Consider the following 25,786-nt stretch of genomic DNA (forward strand, 5'->3'; position numbering starts at 1 on the left):
AGGGCGTGTACAATAAATAATAAAATGTGGTGCGTGAAAAAACTTTTTGGGTCTAGAATGTATTGCCTGGAAGTGTTGTTGAGACAGGGTTCAGTTCAGGAATTTTAGAATAATAGAATATAATCCCTACAGTGCAGAAGGCAGCCATTCGATCCATCAAGCCTGCACAGACAACAATCCCACCCAGGCCCTATCCCCACGTATTTACCCTGCTAATCCCCTTGACGCTAAGGGGCAATTTAGCATGGCCAATCAACCTGATCCACATATCTTTGGACTGAGAGAGGAAACTGGAGCAGACATGGGGAGAATGTGCAAACTCCACAGTCACCCGATGCCAGAACCAAAACAGAGTCCCTGGTGCTGTGAGGCAGCAGTGCTAATCACTGTGCCACCCCAGATTTAAGGGGACATTAGATGATTATTTGAATAGAAACAATGTGGAGGGGTATGGGGAAAAGGCAGAAGAATGGCACTGAGCTATGATGCTTGTTTGGAGAGCCAGTGCAGACATGATGGGCCAAATGCCTCCTTTTGTGCCATACAATTCTGTGATGGATATAGCTGTTAAGGTGCCTTTTAGGCTGGGTTATATAGTGCTGATTTTCTTCAGCATTACCAATTCACTTTACACCTCAGTTATGAAATTGGCAGGGATTGTGTGTGGTAAGTAAGATTATCACCTCACCCACATACAAACATCACATCAGGAAGTCAACCAAAACTGTTTTCTCAAAAAATCTTGCAGATCCTCGGTAAGCATGAGAATTTTATTCTGGAAGTTTTTTTTTTAACTACTTGTGATGTGAATTCAGTCTTGTTTTCTAAATGTTTGTGTAATCAAATCTTGCTCTGAGCTTTCTGCTTTTGTGTAATTATTTCAGTTGCAAAAATATTTACCAGTTTTAGCCTGAATGTAATGGCCCAGTAACATAGGGTTTATCACTTTTCTCCCCTTCTCGCCACCCCACCACCCTGAGTAGACAGGAGTGCATGATGGGCATTCCATGTTGACTACTCCACTGTTCTCCTGACTAGCTTTGCATCTTCTATCCTCTCGAAACTGGAGTTCCATCAAAACTCTGTCGTCATACCCTAGCTTATACTACAATCCTTTCATGCATCATTCCTGTACTTGCTGGCCTATGTTGCCTCCCTGGACAATCTCCTCAGATTTAAAAGTCTTATCCTTATTCTCAAATCCCTCCATAACCTCAACCCTTCCCATCTCTTTAACCTTTAGTCTGGTTTACAATTCACAATCATCCATGCCAAACCTCTACTCCTTATATCTTAGCCCATGCCATTCCAGTCTGTCACACCCATTCTTGCTAATCTACAACAGCACCCGATGTCACCAATATCTCGAAATTAAAGTTCCCAATACATCACCATACATCTGTTTCTGGAACTTCTTCCAGTTCTTTAACCCCCTCACCTAAAGCTCCCCCGCCCCACCAAACACCACTTTGGCTGTCACCATATCTGCTGTTTTAGGTGCATTCAAATTTGCTCCCTAAAACCATGTTTTCCTAATCTTCATCATACTTTAAATTAAGTGAAAGAGATTTGAGCAGGCTCAAGCCAGTTCCTAATATGCACAAATCCACAACATAATAAAACCGCCATTCATGAAAAGATGGCTAGAAAGTTGGTTAGAATTCTCATGCCACAATCAGAACAGTTCATGGAATCCCTACATTGCGGAAGGAGGCCATTCAGTCCATCGAGTTTCTGACCCAAACCCACCCTAACTCCATAATCCAACACTTCTTCATGGCTAATCCATCTAAGATACACGTCTTGGGGACACTAAGGGGCAATTTAGCATGGCAAATCCACCTAACCTGCATATATTTGGACAGTGGGAGGAAACTGGAGCACCCAAAGAAAACCCACGCAGACACAGGGAGAATGTGCAAACTCCACGCAGACAGGCCGGAATTGAACCCGGGTCCCTGGCGCTGTGAAGCAGCAGTGCCAACCACTGCCACTGTGCTACCCCATGGAACCAAATCTTTTAGTTGTTCCCCATCATAATTTCACAGTTTAGCAGGGTAGGTGTGTAATTTACTTAATAGAAACATAGAAAATAGGTGCAGGAGTAGGCCATTCGAGCCTGCACCACCATTCAATATGATCATGGTTTGTCATGCACTCAGTATCCCACTCCCACAGTCTCTCCATACTCCTTGATCCCTTTAGCTACAAGGGCCATGTACAGCTCCCTCTTGAACATATCTAACAAATTGGCCCCAACAGCTTTCTGTGGTAGAATATGGAATTCAAAGTGGTTCCACCATGCAAACAGCAATTACTTTCTCAGTTGGTTTCTTCTGTCAAAGGTTTACATTTAAAGACTAAACTTGCTTTAAAAACCTTACTTGGTTCTAGAAGTTCACAGAGCAGAAGATACAATCCACATGGAGTGTTACAGGTCTTCCATATGGTTGAACGATTCCCTACATTCACCTCTCCTTTCCAGCTGTGCACACCCCCTGCCGCACCACCCTCCCCAACTCTGCACCATAAAGACTGAAACAGACTACAAAGACTGCAGGCTCCAACATTAACAGCTCTATAGAGGGGTTGTTGGACAGGTGCACAGTGCTCTGGAAGCCTCACCTTCACAGTAGTGCACTCGGCAGCAGTGGTGTTTCTTTACAAAACTTCTCAATTTGCTTGGTAATGGCTCCCAGACATGTCAAGAGGCTGTTAAGTTACCAAACATTGACACATATTTACAGTTGTGCCACACTAATTATACAGCTGGGACCTGTGATCACAGTCTAAACATGATCGTAAAAAGGCAAGCCCTCAAAGGGCACAGAACCAATCAGATTTTAAAAAAACATCTGAGTGTGAAGTGAATCACATAGGTGGCTCGAACAATACAGCTCGAGGTAACTTGCATTTAAATTCCCACTTCCTACTCATCTGGAATTTGTTGCTCTTTCTGAAGAGCAATATTTTAATGTAACAATCCAATAATTCATAGTAGAAGGAGGGGCTTAGTGTTATCATTGAAAGACTACAAACTTAAGCTTAAACCACAGCCCATATTGAGCAAGTGAAATGTCTCGTTGTAGAAGTCCAAAGTGAAAGAGATTTGAACAGGTTTAAGCCAGTTCCGAAGTATGCACAAATCCACAATCTAATAAAACTATAATTCATTACAAGACGGCTTTTAGTCACAGCTCACAAGCATTGTGTGTTAGAAAACGGAAAGATCGAATGGCATTGTAAAGAGATATTCTTTGAAGGCTCTGGTTAAGGAGTAAAAGAAAGACAGACTTGCATTTTTATTGCTGCTTTCATGTCCAGGACATTCTGAAAAACTTCAAAGCCAATGAATTACTATTTGAAGTGCAGGCCAAAAAATCAACACGAACAACTTGCAACTTTAACATTGAAAAATTGTCTCAAGGCCCAGTTATTTTGTAGGGAAACTAGGCCCCAGGAGGGAAATGAGGCGAATCACCAGTTAGTGTTTAATATTACATGTGGATGAATATTGGCCAGAACAGCTCCACCCACTGATTTTTTTTTTAAAAAACTGAACTGTTGATCTCGGCAACTTTATCTCCACTTCCACATCCCACTGCACCTCGCCCACCCCATCCTGACTTCCCAATGAGTGGTTCAGGTGGAACCAAAAAAAAACACGTCAGTGTTCAAACCCCACTCTTTTCCCATTCGACAGCAGCTTTTCCTGTGAAATGTCTCAAGACTTCGACTTTAAAGGTGTTACGCAAGTACAAGCTGCTTTCTGTTACTACTGCTAATTGCTGCTATTATGACTGTTGAACTTCCTGTGGAGCTCTGCTTCATGTGTTAAAAGAGATGGAACCTTTACAACTGCAAGACAAGGGATTAAAAAGGGTCAGTGATCAAGAACTGGCTTTAACACAAGGGCAGGACAATGCTGCGTGTATTCCAATGGTGCCTGGTAATAATTAAATGAGCAAATTGAGATATTCAGATTGCATTATATCCTGCTTGCACCACCATTTTGCACTTTTGTTACAAGATTAAATTGGTATCTCTCTCTCTGGGTTTGGTGGTGGCACAGTCTGCCTCATAGCGCCAGAGACCCGAGTTCGGTTCCCAGCTTGGGTCACTATCCCCGTGTCTACGTGGGTTTCCTCCCATAGTCTGAAAGATGTGCTGGTTAGGTGCATTGGCCATGCTGAATTCTCCTTCAGTGTAACCCGAATGGACGGTGGAGTGTGGCGACTAGGGGATTTTCACAGTAACTTCATTGCAGTGTCAATGCAAGCCTATTTGCGGCATTAATAAATAAACTTGAAAAGAATTTAATAAATGATCTTGAGAAAAAAACGCTGGAAAATCTCAGCAGGTCTGGCAGCATCTGTAAGGAGAGAAAAGAGCTGACGTTTCGAGTCCACATGACACTTTGTCAAAGCTTTGGCATCTTGACTCGTAACGTCAGCTCTTTTCTCTGCTTACAGATGCTGTCAGGCCTGCTGAGATTTTCCAGCATTCTCTCTTTTGGTTTCAGATTCCAGCATCCGCTGTAATTTGCTTTTATTTATTAATAAATGATCTTCATGGTTTCAGTTATACAATGGGGAGGGGAGATGGAGGAGAAAGGTTAGTTTGTGGTTAGCTTCTGTTTCACAGAATGGCTGTTTCTGCATTGTCTTTCAGTGTACTCTTGGCTTATACGATGGGTTAATGATAATTGACAAGAATGAAGGATTTAATCAAGTAATGATCTGCAGAAAATTAAGGAACCTGTTTTAGCGCTCTCATTGTTGCTGATCATACCTGTCCTCAACGTTTAAGTCCAGAATGGGTTAAAAAGTTGAATAAATATTTCTCTGTTTCCTACACAGATGCCTTATCTCATCTTTGTTGTTTTCTGAACACAAGCCACTTATCTAACAAAAGCAGAAAGACTCTATTCTGTTGCAATTCAAGTTTTTTTTTCCAAAATATATACAGGGCCTATTACTCAAAGAACCCCTTGATGTTTCGCAGTCTTTAGTATTCTTGTTGAACGGAGTAATTAAAATGTTTACAATGCTTCAACAACAAAGCTATTTCAACAAAGCCACTTTATTCCCTATTTTTATCCTGTTTAATCTTTGATTTTCTCCCCCACTTTTTTCATTCCTCTTTGCACTTATTTTCCTGGCTCACATTTGCACAGGATGGCACCTGCAATCCAGCCTCCGAAAATGCTAATCTGGACCCGGAGGCTCAAGAAGACAGTTCAGTGGAGATTGCTCTTCCCTGATAAATAAATTAAACTGAAAACATACAAGGTAGCAAAGATGCCTCAGCGCCGGCATGGAGGGGGAGGGGGGCACCCTCTCAGTGCCGGCATGCACGGGGCACCCTCTCAGTGCCGGCATGCACGGGGCACCCTCTCAGTGCCGGCATGCACGGGGCACCCTCTCAGTGCCGGCATGCACGGGGCACCCTCTCAGTGCCGGCATGCACGGGGCACCCTCTCAGTGCCGGCATGCACGGGGCACCCTCTCAGTGCCGGCATGCACGGGGCACCCTCTCAGTGCCGGCATGCACGGGGCACCCTCTCAGTGCCGGCATGCACGGGGCACCCTCTCAGTGCCGGCATGCACGGGGCACCCTCTCAGTGCCGGCATGCACGGGGCACCCTCTCAGTGCCGGCATGGAGGGTGGGGGGGGCAGCCCCTCAGTGCCGGAGTGGGGGGGGTGCCTCCTCAGCGCCTGAGTGGAGAGGGGGTGGGGGGGGGGGAACTGCCCCCTTAGTGCCGGAGTGGATGGGGTGGGGGGCTGCCCCCTCAGAATTGCCGGGGCTGAAGGTTGAGGAATTGGAGTGCGGGTTGGGGGGGAGGGGAGCAGGAAGGTTCTAAAATTATCTTCAGCCAACAGGGCATTGGTTAAATGGGGAACTTGAAATGGAGTGGGGATGTGGTGAGCGATACAAATAGGAGGGCATCTTTGGCCATCTCCTTTTATCCCTATTCTAATCAAACTTTAGTTCATTCTGTGCCTGCCTCTGGCAAAATTGTCTGCTCACTCGTTCTCAACCTTCCAAATACTGCCTTCCATTCAGCACCACATTTCTGCAACGACAGATAATCCCAACCTGTGACCATTTTGCCAACACAACTATTGCTCCCCACTGTCTGGGTCCTTCACCCTCTTAAGACCTGGTCTTGATTCCTGTTCTCGAGGGATGCAGACTTGAGCGCTGCTGACACACAAGTGGCTTGTCCAGTTATCTCCAGATCTGGCTGGGCAACATCGGGCTTAAGAGACTCCATCTTCTGGCGGAGTGTGCAGTTACAGGCACGAACGGTGCTTCCCAAAATATGCAAAGTGTAGAGCAAATTTACATTATAGAGTTTTGAAGTGACAAACATTAATTTATATAAAATACACATGGGGGGTGGGGAGGGTGGTTAGGAAAGAATGCAAAATAGTATTGATGTGCTCAACAGGCTGATCTTAAATTTCCATGACCTGACTTGCTTTATGTTAATAGTTTGTCAGGTAAATTATGATTAACTGCTGCTCAGCTTACCGTGCAACTTTAGGCTGAATGGTCCAGTCCAATCCCACCACCTCATACCCAGACTGCGAAATATCTTCCAAAGCATAATGGGCATCTTTTGCAAAAACAATCTGAAAAAAAAAGGCACTTTGAGATAGGCAATGGTATAAAGGCAATAAAGTGCAGATGCTAGAATCTGAAACAAAAACAGAAAATGCTGGAGAAACCCAGGAGGTCTGACAGCATCTGTGGAGAGAGAATAGAGCCACCATGTTGAGTCTGACGAAGGGCTCTGTTCCCAGAGCTCTGACGAAGGGTCACCCAGACTCGAAATGTTGGCTCCGTTCTCTCTCCACAGATGCTGCCAGACCTGCTGAGTTTCTCCAGTATTTTCTGTTTTTGTTGTATAAACATTGGTAACTGTAATACAGGAGTAGAATACTGCAGACGCTGAAAATCTGGAAATACTCAGCAAGTCTGGCAGCACCAGTGGAGCGAGAAATTGATATAAGGTTTCAGGTCAATAATAGGTTTTAGGCAAATGAAGGAGGGAAAAGAACAAAAGGGAAGCTGTGTGATTGGGTGAAAGGCAGGAAAGTTTAAGTGACTGTGGGGTTCCTGGTGATAAGTGAGCAGTAATGGGACAAGTTAAGTGAGAGATGTTGCTAAAGGAGAGGCAAATAGCAGAACCATGAACAGATCTGCCATTCAAAAGCAAAAGGGGGAAAAGAAAAAAAATCAAAACCAGCAATAAAAAAAGAAACACAATGGGGCATAGGTTATCGACTGAAATTCAATTTGGGCATTGCGTTTTAGGAAATATGTACTGGTCTTGGAAGGGGGACAGTACGATTCACCAAAAATAAACTGTGTAAAACATTAAATAATGAGGACGGATTGCTTCAGCTTGATTTGTATTCCCTCGAGTGTGGGAAGGTGAGCAGTGGCCCATTTGAGATCTTTAATATAGTAAAGAGAGAGGAGCCTTTTATCCCATCAGGCAGAGGCAAAGTTGAACCTTAGCTGCAGAAAGGAAAGCACAGGACTGAACAGTTCAAATATGACTCTCCTTCACAGTGTTCTCTGATCAGTACTTCCACCTGACACCAAGGCCAAAATTGGGAGCTATTGAAATGAAGCTCATCTATACTCTGCTTTGCCATGTTTCTCTCTCCTCTCCTCCCTGCCCCCCCTCCCCCCCCCCCCCCCCCCCCCGCCCCAGAATATCACTGGCATTGGATAACGTTGCCGGTAAGGCATGATGAAAACTGGAAATCGTGATCTCGCCAGCAAGATTCGAGAATTCCAGGTTTCACCGAATCTTGATTACCCCATGCATGGGCTCAAGATCATCCTCAATAAGTCTTAGTCTCTGATATCAGTTCCCAATACTGGCGTAACATTTGTTTCCTACCTTGTAGGAGTGATAAAATAGAAATGTGAACAAGTGTTTCATTGGAACAAAGACCACATTGAGCAAATCATAAAATCCCTACAGTGCAGAAAGAGGCCATTTGGCTCTTTGAGCCTCCCCTGACAACCACCTCACCCCGTCCTATCCCCACAACCCCATGTATTAACCCCGCTAATCCCCCTGACGCTACGGGGCAATTTAGCATAACCAATCAGCCTAACCCACACACTTTTGGATCTTCAGGGACAAGAGAGGTCCATGGATAGGCGATTCCAATAAATCAGAAATCTCACTGCCTGCCACCTCACCAAATAACTCAAAGAAATCACCAAACTTCCATCCCTCAAAAACATTCTCCCAAATCTTGCATTATAAACTGGATTCTCCCCTTCTTCCTAGTAAACCAAATATTCACCGACCCCAGCCCAGCTCTCCCGATTGGAAGCCTTCGGATCCATGAGCCTTAGCAACAGCCAAACTTCTATTCGGAGTACAAATGAAAAAGAACATTTGACACTATTTGTTGTATAGTTATAAACACACCCCTGTACAGATAACTTTAAATGCCATTAGCAGCATTTTGTGTGCAATTAGCTATATTTAGTGTTTCATTATTTAGCAGGATAAGGATTAAAGTATTATCAACATTTGTTAGTTCGAGTGGCATGAGCAAAGAGCAGGCAGCAGATTGACTACTTTCCACATTATAGGCAAAACTTAAATCACCTACAACGTACGAGGTATCTTTACCGGGCAAGAAAATGGAGTTGAAGCCCAAGGCCAGCCATCATCGTATTGAATGGTGGAGCAATGTTGACAGGCCATGTGGTCTACTCCGGCTCCTGTTGCTTGTGTTAACATATCTTCATGAAAAGTGACTGGACAGGAGTTTGGGAAAAATGCTAGAGAAAGTCACTGAAGTTAGGGTCAAACAGTAGGCTCCAGAGGGAATCTTTGCAAGTGAGTAGATAGGTAACCATTCAAAAAGTGATTTGGAATGCTATTATTCCAAATACTGAAATAGGAAAGGTATTTCTGCACATGGCTCCAAAGATCAAGATAACACTGTAGTTCTTTTCACATGCTTTGAGTAAAGCGTAAAGTGTTTGTTGCATTATGTCTGGTCACTGTTGGTATAGTTTGGGGGTTTGGTGCCTTTTTCTCTACTTCCTGAGTAAAACCATTTGTGGGACCAGCGGTAAGGTTGGTGTGTGGTGGGTGGGGGTTGGGGAGAACGCACAAGAGGCCAGAATCAGACAAATGAGTTTGGGAGGTGGGTAGAATTGGAGGTTTGAGATAACAATGAGATGTCTTGCTTTGTGGGATTATTTTGCCATTTTCTAGCATGTCATAGACTACTTGCTTTGACGGGTATTGCTGATAATATGGCCTCTCCAGTTCAGTGGTGTCTTGATCGGCATAAACTCAATGCTATGTTTCAAGTTTATTTATTAGTGTCAGAAGTAGGCATACATTAACACCGCAATTAAGTTGTGAAAATCCCCTATTCGCCACACTGCCTGTTTGGGTACATTGAGGGAGATGGCCAATGCACCTAACCAGTATGTCTTTTGGACTGTGGGAGGAAACTGGAGCACAGAGGAAATCCATGCAGACATGGGGAGAACATGCAGACTCCGCACAGTGATCCAAGCCGGGAATTGAATCCGGGTTCCTGACGCTTTGAGGCAGCAATGCTAACCACTGTCCCGTAATACAACTTGGATATGCCTACACTTGGGAGTTTGTCCATAGAAACCCTACAGTGCAGAAGGAGGCCGTTCAGCCCATCGACAACAGTCCCACCAAGGCCCTATCCCCGTAACCCCACATATTTACCATGCTAATCCTGCTAACCAATGCATACTGGAACATTAAGGGGCAAATTAAAATGGCCAATGCACCTAACCCACACATCTTTGGACTGTGGGAGGAAGCCAGAGCACCCGGAGGAAACATACAGAGTCACAGGGAGAATGTGCAAACTCTACACAGAGACCCAAGCCGGGAATCGAACCCAGGTCCCTGGAGCTGAGAGACAGCAGTGCTAACCACTGTGCCACCATGCCGTCCTGCTTTCTTATTTCACAATGACTTGAAGTACCAGAGATGGAACTAATCCAGAATATGGATAAGATGCCTTGGCCAGTGAACAGTATTGTAGGGTGTATGTGGGTGGGTATGCACAATGACATACAGGCGAAGAAAAATTCTTCCTAAATTATACTCCTTAGTTAGAGCAAATAGATTAGGATTGTGGAGCCTTCTATGTACAAAATCCAATTTCCCTTTAAACATTCGACATGTATTGACCCGAATTCTGTCCAGAATGTATGCATAAGTGAGTAATTCTACCGTTACAATAAGGGACTGTATACACACAGACACACACAAACACCAATCTGGAGAAGGTCAACACAGAGATCACAGAACAGATTATAGAGAACATGCAGATGTATTAAAATGTCTATTGGAATCAAAGCAGCCATACAGAATATCTCGGAGAGGCATGTAAACTAAACCAGCATCAGGAGTAGAAAAGCAATCCTTTCACTGATCTCCAACAAATAAATCAAAACTTGATATTCAGATTTAAGGCCCTAAATCAGATTTAAATTTAGAATAAAACAGATTGATTTACTTGAATTTGCATAATTCAACATCTGCTGTGCAATTAACAAAAGAAAAACAGACAAAATAAAATCTGGGTTATGCATTTATCTTTCACCCCTGACTTGGGTTCAAATCCAAGCCAAACGGAGGATGAAATCTCTTCTGCCTGCTGCCGCAAGGGTCATATGTGAAATGAGTTCGAACAGTTTCAATCCAGTTCTGGGTGAGCCCCTTAATTGGCAATCTCACTCAGAGACGCTGGTGTGGCAAATGGAAACATAATCACCGTAGTCGGTGCTTTTGAGGTTAGAGTTGATGCACATTGTCAGGGCAAAGCAAAGGGAACAAGATTCAGCATCTAACCACTCTATATCTGATCAGGGAGAGCTTGTTGCTGACGGGGTGAGCCCATATGGAAAGTATTCCATTTCCTAACAGTAACTACACTTATCGTGATTATGAAATGTACACAAAAAAAAACTTCATTAATTGTTCCATAGAATCCATACAATGCAAAAGGAGGCCATTCGGCCCATTGAGTCTGTACTGACTCTCTGAAAGAGCAATCCACACAGGCACGCTCCTCCGCCCTATCCCCGTAACCCCACGCATTTACCATGGCTAATCCACCTAGCCTACACGTCTTTGGACACCAAGGGGCAATTTAGGATGGCCAATCCACCTAACCTGCACATCTTTGTACTGTGTGTTCTTGGAATGTGGGTGATACTACCAAGGTAGTATTTATTCCCCATACCTTGTTGTACTTTAGGAGTCAGTCAGAGTATGGGACTGGAGTCATGTGCACAAGTCAGTCAAGATAGGTATTCCAAGTAGCCTTCTGAAAAGGGGATGGCAGCTTCTGTTTCTGGTAATTTTTCTATCAAATCTGAATACATTTGGCTCCCTGCATCTTGCTGATAATACACCATTTTTGGATGCAGTTCTTCTGCCAATACAAAGAGGGGAGTGGATATTTCTCTGGTACATCTATAGATGCTGCATCTTTATAATAAGGAAGGAGATTTCACAAGGGACTAACAAATGCAGGTGCAATGAGACCAGAGGTAATTTGATTGCACCTGTCATATCCAAGACCAAAAACAAAAGATCCTCATCTATATCTGTACCTTGCCTACAGTCTGCAGTGTCCACATGTAACAAGTACTATAGATGTGGACCGGGGGGTGGGGGTCATTTGGCAACGTTATTGAGTGCAACGTGTTGCAGGTGCCACCCCACATTGACTTCAGAGTTCCTCTCATCAGTCTCACAGCCTACATGTAAATCAAGAATTTGAATAGCAACAATTCACTTTCAGTTAATCCTCATAGAACCATAGAGTGCAGAAGAGGCCCTTCAGTCCATCGAATCTGCACTGACATACTAGAAACACCTGAACTCCCACCTCCCACTTGCCACATCATAACATTCAGAGCTATGGGCCAACTGCTCATCCAGATACTTTTTAAAGGATGCGAGGCAACCCACCTCTACCACCCTCCCAGGCAGCGCATTCCAGACTGTCACCACCCTCTGGGTAAAGAAGTTTTTCCTCACACCACCCCCCCCCCCCCAAATCTCCTGTCCCTCACCTTGAACCTATGTCCCCTCGTGACTGACCCTTCAACTAAGGGGAACAGCTGCTCCTTATCCACTCTGTCCATGTCCATCATAATCTTCTCACCTCACTCAGATTGCCCGTCTTCTCTGCTCTAACGAAAACAACCCAAGCCTATGCAACCTCCCTTCATAACTTAAATGCTCCATTCCAGACAGCATCCTGGTGAATCTCCTCTGCACCCTCTCCAGTGCAATCACATCCTTCCGATAATGTGGCGACCAGAACTGCACACAGTACTCTAGCTGTGGCCTCAAAGTTCTCTACAACTCCAACATGATTTCTCTGCTTTTGTAATCTGTGCCTCGACTGATAAAGGCAAGTGTCCCATATACCTTTTGCACCACCCTACTAACATGCCCTTCCACCTTCAGAGATCTGTGGATAAACACACCAAGGTCCCTTTGTTGCACAAAACTTCGTGTCCTACCATTCATGGAGTACTTTCTTGTCAAATTACTCTTCCGAAGTGTATCACCTCACGTTTTTCAAGGTTAAATTCCATCTGCCACTTATCTGCCCATTCCGTCTACATCTTCTTGTAGCCCAAGACACTCTACCTCACTGTTAACCACCTGTCCTATCTTTGTGTCATTCCGCAAACTTACTAATCCTACCCCTCACAGTCATCAATGTCATTTATATAAGTGACAAATAATAAGGGGCCCAACACAGATCCCTGTGGTACGCCACTGGACACTGGCTTCCAGTCACTAAAGCAGCCTTCTGTCATCACCCTCTGTCTCCTACAACTGAGCCAATTTTGAATCCACTATCAAATTATCCTGTATCCCATGTGATATCCGATTATTGAAACATGTCACTGGCTGTTACCCTGAAAGTATTCTTCATGATTTTACTGTGCTGTAGTCCATAGTGCTAGTATCACTTGAAGAAATAATGGGGGTAAATCTTGTACTGCTCCCAGGAGCAGGAAGCAAAGCAGGCAAGGGAACTTAATTGAGCAGAAGGCCCAAAATCACCTTTCTGAGGCAAGACGAACTTTAGCAATTAAGTTCAGGGAGGTTTGAAGGCATGTTGAGCTTCCTGACAGCAAGCATCAGGATGTACATTTGTATACATCTGTATATCATATATGCTCATTAAAAGGCCAGTTCACCAGCATTAAGTTTCTCTTCCCAATTAAGTTATGAGTAAGCGAACAATACATGCCTTCAGATTTACAACTGCCTGAGTGGCATTCAGGAGGTAAGGCAGTCAACTACATGGAGTTGGATGGAATACCCACTATTCTTTTTCCTCTTTGGGGGGCGGGGGGGGTGGCATGCAACAAAGGGGTGATCGGGCAGTGGCAGCTGGACAAGGTTTGGGGAGTGGAAGAGTCTGGGGCAGGGATGGAGCTAGGAAGGGAGGGAGGGTGAGGGTGCAGTAACATGGTAGGGAGGGAAGAGCCTTGCACGCTGGGTGCGAGGGCCCTGTGAATAGAAGGGGGGGTGTGAATAGAAGACAGATGCCTTGAAGGCCAGGGTCAATGCTGTCTGCAGTGGGGTCGTGGGGGTTGAACTGAGGGTACTGTGAAACAAGGGATGATCTCATGGCAGGGAGTTATGGAAACAGACAAAACAGATGGCATGGATATTGGGAGGGGTCAGGGTACCCGAGAAGGCATGTGGATGGTTTTAGGATCAAGGGTAACAAGAGGAGGTTAAAGAACTGAAGGAAGAAAGGTTATTGGTTGGGTCAAAGGAGATGGAGGTGAAGAGAAGAGTTTGGGGGTGACAGGGTGAAGGTAAAAGGTGAAATGTGTTTTGAAGAAGACCCTCAAGACAACGGTGCATGTAACTATGTTCTCAATGCTCTTCTTCAGGATGTAGTTGTGTGTATCAGCCATGATCTTGTTGAATGGCGGGGCAGGCTCGAAGGGCCAGATGGCCTACTCCTGCTCCTATTTCTTATGTTCTTATGTATGCGTGAATCCCCAAAGTGGGAGGAGGGTCTCTTTGGATGGGTGGAGTTGAAGGCGAGTACAATTGACTGACTAAAGGAACATCCTAATAATCAAGAAGCAACTGCATGAACAACCATGCTCAGTTGTGTTCTCTTTTTAAGGTGAAGCCCACACAGCAGGTTTGCTCCTGGAGTCATGGGTCTCAACATCGAGATCCCAAAAGGTCGGGGGGGGGGGGGGGGGGGGTAGCTACAGGGCTTCCCATTCGCTGACATGCTTCAGAGCCAGAGGGACAGCTTGGGCATGCACATCTAATGAGCCAAAATATCGTGTGGTTAGCCATCCTATCTGAGTGAAAATCACACTCAATTCCATTCTCGCCTTCCCACCTCCCTCCAGGCTGGAAAATTCTGCCCACTGTGTTAGCAGACCAAGGCTCTCCTTTGTATCCATCATTTTTAAATCCAGTAAGAGAAACTCACTCCATCAATGCCATGGAAGGATGATATGAGGGTTTACGCAGTCCGCATACAGAAGTGGCAAAGTTAGAGATTAATTGTGCTCAGAGTGCGTAAAAGTTTAATCCCACTCTTTATCTACATTTCTCCAAATCCAATTTTAAGGAAGTAATCAAAATAATTAGAAACAATACATTTAAATACAAATGCGATTGATGCATGGATTGTGAATTAATCCCAGTGAAGTTGATAAATTATTTTCCCTTTAGGATGACGTTATCTCTGTAACAATGTTTCATGAAGTCAGTAGTTGTTGATACAAGGAAATAATCGTTATGCTCTTATAGAATTTAAACAAGTACAGATTTCTGATTAATGATAACGTTTTTCTGTTTTGACCCATTCTTTTCAATGCCTTTTATTTATCTTATGTATCAAAGTTCCAGCAGCCAGAGGGAACTGGATTAATATAAACAGAAACAGCCATTAACTAAAGTGCCTCATCATCAGTAGCATATGCTGCTTTAGCCCCCTACTGTGCAAGATGCAGTAACCAACCCGAGCTCTGATGATATCAACATTCACTAAGGAAATAATTGAATCAAATAACACGAAAAAGAGATGTGAGTTAAGCAGGATTATTTATAATAACTTCATGCTTAAATTTTCAGCATCACTCATTAAGGTAACGAACACTCAGACGAGAGGTGACCTAATGTACAGTTCTGCCACTCCCTAATCACCCAGCCCCCCAAACCCCACAGATACATTCTGCAAATACAAAGAGAAACAGTTAATGGCCTCCTTGTTAACAAAGTCCACTCATTTAAAAAAAATTGTTGAAGTGTGTTAATTATCTGGAAGCTACAGTATACAGACAAAAGACCTAGATCCTAATTAATCTGTATTAAAGCTTCCTTTTAAAGTAAAAATGAAATCCATAAACCTGGAGGTTTATTGGTTAACACAATTCAGTAGTTGCTCATTTGAAGTAAGGTTTCTGGGAGATCAGAGATGATCAGGCTACAATAAGACATAAATCTAGCTATGTGCAGATGCTATAGTTGTCTAGAAATTCATTGTATTTAGGCAGATTATGGATTATCTGTTGCCCTGTCCTGCGAATTTGGGCAGGTTTACGAGTGCGACATACTGTCAAATTCTGTAAGGTTACAAGTCCACTCCCCCCGCCCCCCCGCTTTCATTTTGGAAAAATGAAGACAAAACCATTAAATCTGATGGGGCAGTGAATAGTTAAATTTTGTTACTATTACCTTTTCCTCGTTAATGAGAAACCAAGATGAAATGCTGAAGCCCACAAATGCAGGACACCAAAGTTGAAAGGTAAGCAAAACAATCAACTGGAGAGTTTGGAGATGGAACTATCAACCCTTGTAAGGGAGCTGATGACACCAAGTGGTCATGTGAAAAAAGAACGCACCATCTGCACAACACACAAGGCTCTTCACTGGGATGGTGGACAATACAAGGAACATGAACAAAATTGCGCAAAGTTATTGTAGCCATTGTAAATTTCGGTAAATAGAGGAAAATACTTACAAATCATGGATGTGAACTGAACAAAACTAAATACTTGTGCAACAAGATTACACCAGTGTTAATCTACAGCAATGCTATCAGCATAGTTTAAACCATTAATGAGCACTTTAGTTCAAATAGAATAAAATCTTTGTTTAATATCGCAACTGGACAAAAGGCCTGCATTCACGTTAAAGGGGCATTGTAACTGTGATGTTCAAGAACATTTAAACCAATTTTGTATACAGAACAGGGTAAACAGGGAAAAGGATGCCTGATCTTTACACCGCACATCCCAAAATAAAGCGAAGACAAACTTCATCCTACATACCTCACCAAGGCTCCTTTGATAGCTCCTTCCAAAGCCAGTCCACAACATCTAAAAGGGCACAGACAGCAGATACATGGAAACCACACCCCATCCTGCCGTTCCTTCATTGTCACTGGGTTAAAATTATGGAACACCCTTCCTAACAGCAAGGTGGGCGTTCCTACGATGCATAGACTATAGGGGTTCAAGAAGGTGGCTCACCGCCACCTTTGAGAGCGACTCAGGGTGGGCAATAAAAACTGGTCTAGCCCACACCCTGTGGAAGAATAAATTAAAAAAGCTTGTGCCCTTTGAGACTGTCTCTATTTACATTTCACACCAGTAATAATCTGACTTGTAAACTGGATACAAAAAGGAAAGTGTGGTACTATTGCCTCCAGCCCCACCTAGTGATGCAAGCAGGCACAGCAATAATTGCAAGATGAATTCACTGTCCCAGGCCTCCTGGTCAAAGTAAGCTTGATAAACACTTCATATTCCAATTCAGCACTTTACAAAATAGAGATCAGATCATGCCTCAGCCATTTGTTCCAGATGGCAGATGTTGCTGATGATTCTCATATTCCATTTATAGCTCTTCTGGACCCCATCTTTAGTTTTATTTTTTACTTCTCCTATTACAATCTCCTTTTGCCTTGGATGACCACTCATTTCGTCATTTAATCTCCCCTGCCTTCCACTCAAGTTATATTTGATTCCTAGCATTATATTTACATCCCTGCCCCTAGGTGATAAGAACATCTTCCTGTCAAACCAATGGATTCTGTCTCAAACCCCATCCCAAAGAGCATCAATTAAGCACTTCTGATCTCATATGGATCTGACCTCAACTGGCGTAGTGTTCCCAGGTCTGGGCACTAGACTTTACGGAGATGTCAAAGTTCTGGAGCAAGTGCAGAAACAATTTACAAAAATGGCTCCAGGGATGTTGTGCCAGTTATAAGAATACATTTGAGTGGATTTGATGGAAAGATTGAGGACCAGAGGACACCTGAACTTCCTAACTCACAGACCACAATCAGTAAGGATAGACAACACCACCTCCTCCACGATCATCCTCAACACCGGTGTCCCACAAGGCAGTGTTCTCAATCCCCTACTATATTCCTTATACACCTATGACTGTGCAGCCAAATTCCCCTCGAATTCGATTTTCAAGTTTGCTGATGACACCACCATAGTGAGTCAGATCTCAAACAATGATGAGACGGAGTACAGGAATGAGATAATGTGGTGCAGCAACAATAATCTCTCCCTCAATGTCAACAAAACGAAGGAGATTGTCATCGACTTCAGGAAGCGTAAAGAAGAACATGTCCCTGTCTACATCAACGGGGACGAAGTAGAAAGTGTCGAGAGCTTCAAGTTTTTAGGCCGCCAATAACCTGTCCTGGTCCCCCCATGCTGACACTATAGTTAAGAAAGCTCACCAATGTCTCTACTTTCTCAGAAGACTAAGGAAATTTGGCATGTCAGCTACGACTCACACCACCTTTTATAGATGCACCATAGAAAGCATTCTTTCTGGCTGTACCACAGCTTGGTATGGCTCCTGCTCTGCCCAAGAATGCAAGGAACTACAAAAGGTCATGAAATGTAGCCCAATCCATCGCGCAAACCAGCCTTCCATCCATTGACTCTGTCTACACTTCCTGCTGCCTCAGCAAAACAGCCAGCATAATTAAGGACCCCGGACATTCTCTCTTCCACCATCTTCCTTCGGGAAAAAGATACAAAAGTCTGAGGTCATGTACCAACCGTCTCAAGAACAGCTTCTTCCCTGCTGCTGTCAGACTTTTGAATAGACTTACCTTGCATTAAGTTGATCTTTTTCTACAATCTAGCTATGACTGTAATACTACATTCTGCACTCTCTCATTTCCTTCTCTATGAATGGTATGCCTTGTGTGTATAGCACGCAAGAAACAATACTTTTCACTGTATGTTAATACATGTGACAATAATAAATCAAATTATAATTACATCCCTGCCCCTAGGTGATAAGAACATCCTGTCAAACCAATGGATTCTGTCTCAAACCCCATCCCAAAGAGCATCAATTAAGTACTTCTGATTTCATATGGATCATATCCAAGTGTAGTGTGTCAAAATTCACAGATGACACTAAGATGAGTGGAAGAGCAAAGTGTGCAGAGGACGCTGAAAGTCTACAAAGGGATATAGATAATCTAAGTGAGTGGGCAAGGGTCTGGCAGATGGAGGACAATGTTGGTAAATGTGAGGTCATCCATTTTGGTAGGAATAACAGCAAAATGGACTATTATTTAAATTGTAAAAAATTGCAGCATACTGTTGTGCAGAGGGACCTGGGTGTCCTTGTGCAGGAATCTCAAGGAGTTGGTTTGCAGGTGCAGCAGGTAATTAAGAAAGTAAACGGAATTTTGTCCTTCATTGCTAGAGGGATGGAGTTTAAAAACAGCGAGATTATGTCGCAGCTGTATAAGGTGCTGGTGAGGCCACACCTGGAATACTATATACAGTTTTGGTCTCATTACTTGAGAAAGGATATACTGGCACTGGAGGGGGTACAGAGGAGACTCACTAGGTTGATTCCGGAGTTGAGAGGGTTGGCTTATGAAGAGAGACTGAGTAGACTGGGGCTATACACATTGGGGAATTCAGAAGAATGAGGGGAGATCTTATAGAAACATATAAGATTATGAAGGGAATAGACAGGATAGCAGGGAAGTTGTTTCCACTGGTGGGTGAAACTAGAACTAGGGGTCATAGCCTCAAAATAAAGGGAAGCAGATTTAGGACTGAGTTGAGGAGGAACTTCTTCACACAAAGGGCTGTGAATCTGTGGAATTCCCTGCCCAGTGAAGTTGAGGCTACCTCATTGAATGTTTTTAAGGCAAGGATAGATAAATTTTTGAACAGTAAAGGAATTAAGGTTTATGGTGAGCAGGGTAAATGGAGCTGAGTCCACAAAAAGATCAGCCATGATCTTACTGAATGGCGGAGCAGGCTCGAGGGGCCAAATGGCCTACTCCTGCTCCTAGTTCTAATATGGATCTGACCTCAACTGGAGTAGTATTTCCAAGTCTGGGCACTAGACTTTACGAAGATGTCAAGGTTCTAGAGCAAGTGCAGAAATTTACAGAAATGGCTCCAGGATGTGGTGCCAGTTATGAGAATATATTTGAGTGGAAAGATGGAAAGATCGACGACCAGAGGACACCAATTTAAGGTGATTGGCAAAAAGATCAATGGCAACAAGAGGAGGATTTTTAATAAAATGCAGCGAGCGGTTAGGATTTAGAATGTACTGGGTGTATGGTGGTAGCCAATACAATCATTTCAAAAGACACATGGATAAGCACCTGAACAGAGAAAAATTGCAGAGCTACAGGCGAGGGTTGGGATTAACTAAATTCTGCACGGACACAGAGCTGAAAGGCCTCCCTTCTGCCCAGTCTATGGCTAAACTGGTTCAGGTTCAAGGACGCTAAAAAGTACACAAAGCTTTTAAATGCAACTTTTGTTTTAATTTACTGAGAATCTGACTAGAAAATAGTTATTTATATTATTTTAAAAGTGAATTTCAGTAATGTAAAATTGGGTTACTCTGAAGTGGTGGATTGACTTGGATTAAAAGTGTTAATTTTGTGATAATCCTATTTGTTTTACTTGAACTTCAACCTAACAATTAATGGTACTAAGCATTTTTTCGTTAAAAATTTCCTTTTATTATTATGCTGCCCGATTGCATTAGCTCATGGCAGATTTTACTTTCGTTGATATGCGGGTGATTTTGAGCAGAAACTCAGGGTTTGGAAAAAACGTGCAAAATGGGGCCAGTTTGTGCTGGAATTGGCAATCACGCCTATAGCAGGAAGTCCATCCCACTATTTATTCTTGTTCCTCAACTAGCCAGGAAGAGAAGCAAAGTAAGTACATAGAACATAGAACATTACAGCACAGAACAGGCCCTTCGGCCCACGATGTTGTGCCGACCTTCATCTGAAACCAAGATCAAGCTATCCCACTCCCTACCATCCTGGTGTGCTCCATGTGCCTATCCAATAACCGCTTAAGTAAGCACGGTTAAATGTAGCAAACACTGTTCAGTTCCGCCAAACTCCTTTTTTTCACCCAAACGATGATGACTTTTCACAGGGCTTTTCCTGCAACTTTGGCAGAAGGGCTGCTGAAACACTGGAAAAATAGCACATAATTTTTCCTGGAACCCATGCTTCTTCTGCTGAGGTTGTGGAAGCCTAGTAGAAAAATCCCAGTGGAAACTCATCTCCTCACTATTCTGAAGATTAAAAGGGACAGTTAAGCCTAGCGCGTTCAAACACAATAGCTCCAGTTCCCACGCAATAGCTCCAGTAGTCCCACCTAGCCTGGCACACGTGCTCTGCACAAAATTTAAAAAATTTATTCATGGGCGTCGCCGACTAGGCCAGCATTTACTGCCCATCCCTAGCTGCACTTCAGAATCAACACCAATTTTACTGACTGTGGCCATGCTCAGTGCTTTGTAATTATCAGCATATGCCCCTTCCCCACAAGCTTCCCAGCCCTTTTGTTTCAACAATTTTATTTGCCGTGATTTGATTTGAGACCATGCACTGCAATCTAATTAGCAGCGGAGGAACATATGGCTGCTCTGTAATTTTAAATTATTACCTTCCGAATACATTTGACCTACCCCTTTGCAAGAGTTCTATCACACATTAGACCATAAGCACATTCTAGGAGGTTGAATAGAAAAGACCAAATTCACAGACAGTAATAAGAATGGAAACTATACAATCCTCAGTGTGAATTACCATTCACCAGTGATGAACTAGACTAGGAAAGGTACTAGAATAATAGAACAGTAACACTGTTGTTCTGTTGTCTCTCAGCTGGAATAATGCATTTTGTCAAAGAAGCAAATACCTTTTAGAATGAATCTAAGACTTATGTCGATCATTATGACCAGGAACTCCCTTGGAACATCTCCCAAACAGCCACCCTAATTTTGTAGGTAGTGCTAATGAAACCCCATTTATGTGCATAAATAGGGCTTCCACCATATTTCCATTGTAGCTTCTCTTCAGAGTGGAAAAGGCTGAGGGGGGACCTGATTGAGGTGTACAAAATTAGAAAGAAATGAACTTTCCTCTTTAGTAGAAGGGTCAATAACTAGGGGACATAGATTTAAAGGGGCAGGAGATTTGGAGGGGATTTGAGGAAAAGCTTTTTCACCCAGAGGGTGGTGGGAATCTGGAACTCACTGCCTTAAAAGGTGGTAGAGTCAGGAACCATCATAACAATTAACAAGCATTTAGATGAGCACTTCCCATACCATACAAGGCTACAGACAAAGTACTGGAAAATGGGATTGGAATAGATAGGTGCTTGATGGACTGCATATGACACTATGGGCCAAAGGACCTCTTTTAGTCCTGTAAAACTCTGACTCTAATTGTATAGAGCTTTAGTAAGACCTTACCTGGAGTACTGAGAGCAGATTGGGCCTCCATATTTAAGAAATATATACCTGTCTTGGAGATGGTACAGCAAAGGCTTACCAGATTGGTTGATGGGATGAGGGGCTTGTTCTATGATGAGAGGCTGAGTAAATTGGGCCTATATCTCTGAGTTTAAAAGAATGAGAGGCGAGCTTATTGAAACATACAGGATTCTAAAGGGTCTTGACAGAGTAGGTAGATTTTTTTTCCCCCTGACTGGGAATCTGGAACATGGGGAAAAGAGTCTCAGGATAAGGGATCAGTCGTTTAAGACCTAGCTGAGAAGAAATTTCTTCACTGAAAGGGTTCTGAATCTCTGGAATTTTCTACCCGAGGAAAATGAATCCTTTATTATTGAGGCTAAGAAAGTCAGATTTTTGGTCTCACATGGAATCAAAGGATATAGAGAGTGTGAGCAGAAAAACAGAATTTCGGGAGATGATCAGCCATGATTGTATTGAATGAGGGGCAATAGGTTCGAGGGGGTCTACTCCTGCCCCTATTTATTACATTATTTTCTAAATTCCATATATATGGCCCAATAACCAGTCCCATTCAATACTTGCATACTACCTATAACCACTTTATGGAAATTCTCTTTATAGAAACTTAAGAAAGCAGAGGAGCATATTTTACATCTCTTCTAATTTTGTTCATCTTATTGAAGTGAACTAAAAGCAAAATAGATAATGGAAATAATTGCAAGACTACAATCTAAATAAAGCAGGTTCAAATGACATTACAACCCATAAGAGGAATGATTAATTGCTTCAATGTATCACCTGAACTCCTGAATTAGATTAGTGCTGAAATCACTCTGCGATATTAGTTATAGATTAATGGTGTATACTGCCTCAGTTTTACGTGCTTCTTTTTGTTTCTAACTTTTGTGTGCCTGCAGCAGTTATCAAGACGGGTGCTGTCAATGAAGTGTCCTTAGCATGCAATGCCATTTACCCAATATGATTTAAAATATCATCGTTGGTTTGCAACTTGAGAAATAATCTTCAGTTGATCAGAGAAAAAGTCTGCACTGAATATATATGGAGAGAGACCAATGAATTCCAGTCGAAGTGAATTCAAAACAAAGGAGATAGTCATTGACTTCAGGATGCATAGTGGAGAACATGCCCCTCTCTATATCAATGGGGACAAAGTAGAAATGGCCAAGAGCTTCAAGTTTCTAAGTGTCCAGATCAACAACCTGTCCTGGTCCCTCCATACGGATGCCATAGTTGAGAAAGCCCATCAATGCCTCTACTTTCACAGGAGACAAAGGAAATTTGGCATGCCTGTTACAACTCTCACCTACTTCTACAGGTGCACCATAGAAAGCGTGTTTTCTGGTTGTATCACAGCTTGGTATGGCTCCTGCTCTGTCCAAGACCACAAGAAACTACAAAGGGTCGTGAATGAAGCCCAGTCCATCACTCAAACCAGCCTCCCATCCATTGATACTGTCTACACTTCCCGCTGCCTCGGAAAAGCAGTCCACACATCCCGGACATACTCTCTTCCACCTTCTTCCGTCGGGAAAAAGATACAAAAGTCTGCAATCACGTACCAACCGACTCAAGAACAGCTTCTTCCCTGCTGCCTTCAGATTTTTGAATGGACCTACCACGCATTAAGTTCATCTTTCTCTACACCCTAGCTACGACTGTAACACTGCATTCTGCACCCTCCTTTCCTTCCTACGTACGGTATGCTGTGTCTGTATAGCGCATAAGAAACAATACTTCTCACTGTAATACATGTAACAATAATAAATCAAATCAAAGTCTGCAATCCAATTACACATTCCGAAAATGTCCAACTGCGGGAAGGAAGCCTCAGTAGTTAGAAATATTCCCCAACCTCCTCGTTTTTCCAAATAACAATACCGCGAAGATTTTATTTAGTTTTTGGTGTTAAGAGTCAGCTTCATCCAGGCTCCAACAGCTAATTTGCTGAGCTTCAGTGATGCACACCTCCACTGGGAGATTAACAATTTAGACACATCATCACAGGAAGTTAAAGACAAATGTTGATAACCTGTGGCTGGGTCATGGGGAAATTCTACAGTGGGATATATCCTGAAGGTTTCTAAATATTATGCCTGGGTTTTATTTTTGGCTCAGATATACCACAATGGTCCTCAAAGGAGTTAAGTAAAAGCAACTGCAAGTCCATTTGTTCTGAATGTATACTCAAAAAAATATCACTGGGGAATGGCTGAAAAGCTCACTCGGTAACTTTCTCGCACTTTAATTGATCTACTCCTTTTGGCTGATTTTCCTTCTCTGGAGATGCCTACTGTACTTACAGCCACTCTCGCAAGGACAGAACTGCTGTGCAAAATAGTTCTTTTAAAGGTCAAGTGGGATGGCAGAGATTTCAGCAAGACAAAGAATAAAAGAAAAATCAATTTATCATCTGGACCATAAAATTCCACCATAAAACAAAAAGATCCGGGCTGGGTGATTGAGGTTCTTTCAGCTAATTAGGTATAAAATGAGCCAAAAGCGTGATTAAAAGCCCCCTTTACCCTGTTCTAAATCCTAGAAGAGGTTCCCTCATGCTGAACCACACAACAGCCAACCACTCACAAAATGAACAGCACAGAATGGGGCTCTTCCCCTGCATTGTTTTTCCCATTAAAAATTTATCTAATCCCCTTTTGAAAGCAACTACTGATTTTGTGGCGTCCACCATCCTATCAGGCAATACATTGCAAATCCTAACCGCTTGTTACATTAAAAAAGGGCTATCTTCCTATCACCTTATGACAGAGACTGCCATTTATTGCTGGTAAAATATGGACATTTTCGGGCTGCACTAAGGCCGGAGCCAAAACTGCTCCAAACACATTCCACAATCATTTACCTAACAGCAAAAAGAGGAGGCATTTCACCAATTAGTTTGCGCAGAATTCCAGTCGTAGAGATGGAAGGATCAACTCTCTGCATTAGATACTTCCTGAATCTCAACCCAGTTAAAAACCGTATTCATTTAATAACTAGGTCAAATGGAAAGCCGTCGGAGTTTATCAGAGTGGATAGATTGTCAGGAAATGAGAGAAAAACACACTGAGTAGAGAGAGAGGAAATAAACGGCAGGCCCTACAGCATCAGAAAAAGAGACAGAGGTCAGAATTCCCTGACGTCAGTGAGAATGGAGAATTTGGCGCTCAGCCCAACTCCATTCACTGCAATGGGACCGGAAAATCCCAGCTGCGAGCAAGATCGGAGAATTCCGGCCCCAATTTTTAGAGAATCTGGAAGATAAAAAAATTTTTTTTTTAAAAAGAGGGAAAGAAAACATTAAGTGAAAATGAAACATCAGGAATCAGATCCAGGAAGTGTTAATGGGTTAAATTACCAGAGAACAGGGTTGGTGGAAAGAGGGGAAAACTGCTGTAAATGTACAATTTCAGAGAAGCACCGAACAGAAGAGTGTGGAAACGGTCAAATGGCACTGAAAAACTGGAAAAGATTTTTTTTTAATAAAGTGCAGGAAATGAAAATAAAACCAAATAGAGAACAAATATAGACTGTTGCAGGATGATTCGAACAGAATTATAGATGCAACAGTTTTTACATGGCAAGTGGACTCAACTTTCCTCATGCACCAAATAAAACTAAAATTCGGATGAATGGCCTACACGGTGGCACAGTAGTTACCACTGCTGCTTCACAGCGCCAGGGACCCAGATTCGATTCCGGGCTTGGGCCACTATCTGTGCGGTGTCTGCACGTTCTCCCCGTGTCTGCGTGGGTTTCCTTCGGGTGCTCCGGTTTCCTCCCACAGTCCGAAAGACGTGCTGGTTAAATGCATTGGCCATGCTAAATTCTCCCTCAGTGTATCCGAACAGGTGCCGGAGTGTGGCGACGAGGGAATTTTCACAGTAACTTCATTGCAGTGTTAA

General features: G+C 43.1%; 1 protein-coding gene across 1 annotated transcript in view; it reads right to left on the minus strand.

Moving 5' to 3' along the window:
* The window catches only part of urod (uroporphyrinogen decarboxylase), a 54,825-nt gene that overhangs the window by 6,042 nt on the left and 22,997 nt on the right, over window positions 1-25,786 (minus strand). Inside the window, exon 8 of the mRNA XM_078218688.1 lies at window positions 6,539-6,639. Coding sequence (XP_078074814.1) covers window positions 6,539-6,639 — 101 coding nt within the window. The remainder of the gene's footprint in view (window positions 1-6,538; window positions 6,640-25,786) is intronic.

Source organism: Mustelus asterias, chromosome 8 (assembly GCF_964213995.1).
Source record: "Mustelus asterias chromosome 8, sMusAst1.hap1.1, whole genome shotgun sequence".
NCBI classification, from domain to species: Eukaryota; Metazoa; Chordata; class Chondrichthyes; order Carcharhiniformes; family Triakidae; genus Mustelus; species Mustelus asterias.